Source organism: Palaemon carinicauda, chromosome 2 (assembly GCF_036898095.1).
Source record: "Palaemon carinicauda isolate YSFRI2023 chromosome 2, ASM3689809v2, whole genome shotgun sequence".
NCBI classification, from domain to species: Eukaryota; Metazoa; Arthropoda; class Malacostraca; order Decapoda; family Palaemonidae; genus Palaemon; species Palaemon carinicauda.
Window position 1 is genome coordinate 103,943,614 of NC_090726.1, and position 5,202 is coordinate 103,948,815.

A 5,202-nucleotide genomic window follows, 5' to 3' on the forward strand; every position below is an offset into this window, starting at 1 on the left:
TAGAGGGATGAAAGAAATGAGGGGACAGTATGAGAGAAAAAAAAATTGACTCCGGACCGAAGCGTCGTCAAAACCCTTTATATATTGTCTACTTACAATACAGACAATATCCCCGTATGGGGTAGATCGTTATAGGCTTCTCTAAATTACTGTTGCCATTATGTTAATACATTAGGCTACAAAATTGTGTACAATGTTATACATACACGATGTGGTCTTGTGGTAGTTTTGTAGATTGCTCTAAGATGTGTATTCTTTGTGAATTCTCACGATAGAGATGTGTTTATGGTCAGACCATCAATGGCTTGATTTGTGTTTTAAGACTAAGGGTTAATATGCCAAGGATGAACGCTTCCATACTCTAACTGTAAGCACATTACTATCGCTAGCTTTTAACTCTGTTTATTTTAGTTTCCTTTCTTCTGTAATGTTTTTTTACATATTTCACGCATATACTTATCCTACGTTCACTATTATGGTGAATACACATATACTTATCCTATATTTGCTATTTTGGCAAATACACATACTTTATACTTATCCTGCAGTCGCTATTATGGCGAATACACTCCCCCATGTTGGACATACTATGCCCAATTTCTCACCACTGGTTCTAGTTACTTTTAGTATTTCAGGTCAACTTCAAGCAGGCACAGTTTCACGATTGGTCTGATAAGTGTTCCAGTGGAGGTGCGTACATGTACCTTCCTTACAAGCCAATCATGACCCGGTGTAACCTTTGAAACTCGGCCCAACTTCCAACGATTTCGTGAGAGACTCGGATCCACAATGAGTACAAGGTCATCAAGCTGGAAATTCCGTGTAGGCTTCCTATTGCGTAGGCGCAGTCGAAGCGTTTGCAGGTACTCTGTTCTCAACCTGTGCCAAAATCAATCGGCCAGAAGTTGTGCATGTTTCCAACGGGGATGTAGGGCTTCTGCAGGCGTTAACTGGTCCCTTGGAAGGCTGCTCCCTTCCTGAGACTTCAGGATGTGATTTGGTGTTAACGCCTTAAGGTCCGAGGGGAAGTTCTGAAGTGCTCCTTGCGGGCCTGCACAAAATTTGAGCCCCAGTCTGAGTACATTTTTTCCAGAGTAATTTTTGGGGATATAAAGCTGCCCAGAGCAAGGAGAAATTCATCTGAGTCCAATGAGTGTAACATTTCAATATGGACAGCCCTGGTATTGAAGCATGCGAGTCAACAACCATACCTCTTCACAGTCTTTCGCATGTGTACAGTGAGGAAGGGCCCAAAACACTCCAATCCAGTGAATGTAACGGGAGGTCTGCCTGCTGTAATACGTTCTACTGTAAGGTGTGATTGTCTTAGCCAGGCTGGTTAACTGTTCACCCTGCCGCAAATGATGCATGCTCGGAGAATGTTGTCGATGGTTGAGCGCCCTGCTATGATCCAATAATGATGCTGTAATGTAGCCATTGTATGCTCATGGCCTGAATGATCAGCTAGAAAGACACGTGCATCTAGCGCCACCAAGGTAGTGATGTGGTGACGTTTTGGCAAGAGGATTGGACCTAACGTGCCTCTCGGGTCATGTTCATGTGGGATACGACCTCCTAACCGTATGATCCCCCACTCATCAAGATAGGGTTCTAGCCTGTATTGGAGTTTTGGCTTGTTAACTTCCCCAACCGCAGCGCGACTATGTCATCTCCAAAGCTGTATTGCTGAATGGCCATTATAATACGTTCCCTTGCAGCTTGATTCTCTAACATTTTGAGTTGCAGGTTGGTGGGGCGTGCCTTTCCAGATCTGAGCCAGTAATAGAATTTGAGGTTCCAAGCTACAGCACATTGAAGGGCGTACCAAGATGAGTAATAGTGGAAGAGTTTGTTATCTTTGTTGGCTGGTTGTGTGCGTGTTGTCATAGTGGAAGTTTCTTTATTGACTTCAGGTTCGTCAAATGGTGCCTCCAGAACGACTGACTGTGCTGGCCAACAGGTCGAAGGTTGTTCCAGAAAATTGGCTCCGTATCTAACCCTTCTTCCGGTAAGCAACTCCAGGGCTGTCAGTCCCCTCGTGTCATTATCTGATGGATTTTGTTCTGAACTTACGTGCCGCCATTGTTCTGGCTTGGAGCACCTATGAATTGTGCCTAATCGATTATCAATGAAAGTTTGGAATAGACATTCGGTGCTTTTAATGTACTGGAGAACTATTGCACTATCTGACCAAAACCTGGAGTGTTGGACTGGCTGTTTTAGTTCATTCCTAATCTTGACATCTGTCCCAGCAGCCAAAACTGTGGCACACAATTCTAGACGTTCTAGGGATAACGTCTTGATTGGTGCTATCTTTGTGCATGCTAAAACCATGCTACTATATGTTTGTCTATTTTCGTGTTTCACATATATGTAGGACACTGAGGTATAAGCAGCTTGAGAGGCATCATAGAAATGATGAAATTCTATCTCGTCCTTCTCACTTAGGCCTTCTGGCATGTATTGGCGAGGAATGGCTAGTCCTTCTAAGGCTTCAAGCTCCAAGAGCCATGTTTCCCATCTTAACTTATTTTCTGGGGCGAGATTATGGTCCCAGCCAACCTTTCGGCGGACTTCATATTGATAGATTATCTTTGTTCTTACTATGAAGGGTGCTAATGCACCCAAAGGGTCATAGACAGAATTCATTATGCTCAGGATCCCTCTTCGGGTGTAAGGTTTGGAGGGGGTAGACGTACAGACTTTCAACGTGTAGCTGTCGAGGTCCCACAGTATTCCTAGTGCCCTGTCTATGGATAAACTTTCCTTAAGAAGGTCAACATCCTTCATAGCTAGATTTCTCTTTGGGGGAGGAGAAGGGAGGCGATCCCATTCCTGGAATTGCTCATCCATTTAGTTAGATGAAATCCTTCTTGTTTAGAATTATTTGCAATTCATGAGCTAGTTTAATGGCCATTTCCTCAGATTGAGTGGTGAGAAGCAGGTCATAAACGTAGAAGTTAGAATCTGCTTCCTTTACTGCATCATTCCAGTTGCTTTCAAGTGTCCTTTTTAATGCAAAGGTGGCACACGCTGGGCTCCACACTCCTCCAAATAGATGGAAAGCCATACGATAGTTCCTGGTTTTTTTTTTTAAGATCTCCTTGTGCCCACCAAAGGAATCAGATCACATCTCGGTCCGTTGGAGTCACATGGCCTCTATGTCAGCTGCTATTGCTACCTTTCCTTCTCTAAATCTGATGAAGATCCCCAGTAAATCGTTCATCATATCTGGCGTTTGCATGACTTGGCTGTTCAATGACACTCCCTTGAATGGGGCAGCGCAGTTGAAAACCACTCTGGTTTTGTCAAGCATGTTAATATTAAATACTGGATGATGTGGAAGATACCATCCCTTACCAGGGGCTACTCAGTGATCTGCTGGTTCTGCATATCCTTTCATTATCAAATCATCCATTTCCTTTCCATATCATAGCCGCATTTCTTTGTTATGTCGTAACCGTGACTTAAGTGACATGAGACGCCAATATGCCATGATCTGGTTGTCTGGCAATTCGGGAACTTCCTTTCCAAAGGGTATTGGAAACTGATAGTGGGTCCCAACATGCCTTTCTTGTGAATTCCATATTTGTATAACCTTGTAATCCTCCATGGATTTTCCCCTTATGTCTGTATTCTCTTGAGTGTCTACATCCCAAAACTATCTGACTTGCTTCTCGAGAGTTGCATCCCTTCTGTTGAGGAAAATTGTTTCATCTACAAATGTTTCCAAACTTGTCATTTCGCTGCTGTATTTGTTCATCGGACCGTTTACTGTCCACCCTATATTGGTTCGGATGGCATACAGTTCTCCATTCCGACCTCTTCTTATCTCCAAAGGCATTGTCCGATTAGTACTTCGACAGTTAACTGGGCTGTGTGGCTTTGTTTTAATGCCATTGACCTCAAATGAGGCCAACTTTGAAGTTCATCTTTTGAAGCGGTCATATCTTGCAAATTTCTAGGGAAGGAGTCTAGAATGATGATGTCAGTGATTCGTGTGAGGCTAGTTTTCCTTGCAAATAATCCCCGTATCATGATTTCTGCTTCTTCAGTGTCTTCGTCATTCTGCTGTACTAGAGTAGTGATCCTGGTCTCGCCTCGATGTCCATGGAAGTCTATGGTTTCGGCAATTCTTCTTGAGCAGAAAGACTTAGTGCTGGCTTTATCTAATGAAGTGCAAGTCTGCATCCTGGTTCCAATTGATTCATCTGGATGTGATACAACTACTGGAATATTGGGCAATGCCACTCTATGGTCCCTTTCTGGTGACACCTGATCTTGATCTGTCATATAGCCTCGCCCCTCTCGTGGTTGTCACTTTTCTGATTTGGTTAGTTTTTCTAGTGTGTTTGAGGGCTGGAACTGCATCTCTTGTCTTCCTTGCTTATCCCTTTGAGTTTCTACATAGATCCACCCGGGATGACGTGCTCCACATCCGTTAATGTCACATGGAGGAGCTTTGCATTCCTTTGATTTGTGATTGTTCTTTGTGCAATTTAGGCACCTCTTAAACGTCCACAGGATCGAATTGCGACGAGTGGCTGTCATGCTCCTAAATATAGGGCATGCTGACAAAGGGTGAGAGTCATTACATAATGGACATTTTTTCTACTCTTGCCTTTCAACTGATGTTGCTTGTTTTGCTAACCCAACCCCAATTTTCGATTGTTCCTTTGGCCCCTTTCATTCTTTAGCACAAGATATAAGATTTGTTAGGCTGTTGGAGGGTTTATCTTGGTTCTGATTGTTGCCCTTGTTGTCTGTAGCCTCTTCAAGCCAGTCCCATTCTGCATATCTCCTTTTTGACTTCACTTCTTCCTTAAAAAAAGTCTCGAATGTCTTCCAGGGATAATTTGTCTTTACCTCTGGTATTCAGAGAAAACATAGATTGTAAATTTTCATCCACTCTTTTAGTGATGTCAATTATCAAGGTTTGGTTATGAAAATTTTCCCTTTTTTTAAAGGATTCTGCAAACATGGCGAATGTGAGCACTTGATCATAGAAGGTTTTGATAGGTTGGTGGTCCTTGTTGTTTATTATTGATACCCTAACAAGGTTGTGGGCAGATTTAGCAATATATTCAGATTCATTCCCAAACTTTTCTTCTAACAGTTTCAATGCATGTTTGAGACCCACGTCAGCGGTCAACCTGTTGCATGCTGCTAGTTTGGTTTGTAGTTCTTGGCTGCATATATTGT

General features: G+C 42.9%; 1 protein-coding gene across 1 annotated transcript; it reads right to left on the reverse strand.

Moving 5' to 3' along the window:
- Positions 1–1,611: 1,611 nt before the first annotated feature.
- Positions 1,612–2,649, reverse strand: LOC137618981 (uncharacterized). The gene has a single exon (XM_068349185.1). The coding sequence runs from the start codon at positions 2,647–2,649 to the stop codon at positions 1,612–1,614; it is 1,038 nt and encodes a 345-aa protein (XP_068205286.1).
- Positions 2,650–5,202: the final 2,553 nt, after the last annotated feature.

Coding starts and splice junctions, on each gene's coding strand:
- LOC137618981 (XM_068349185.1), bottom strand. CDS start 2,649: ATGAATTCTGTCTATGACCCTTTGGGTGCATTAGCACCCTTCATAGTA.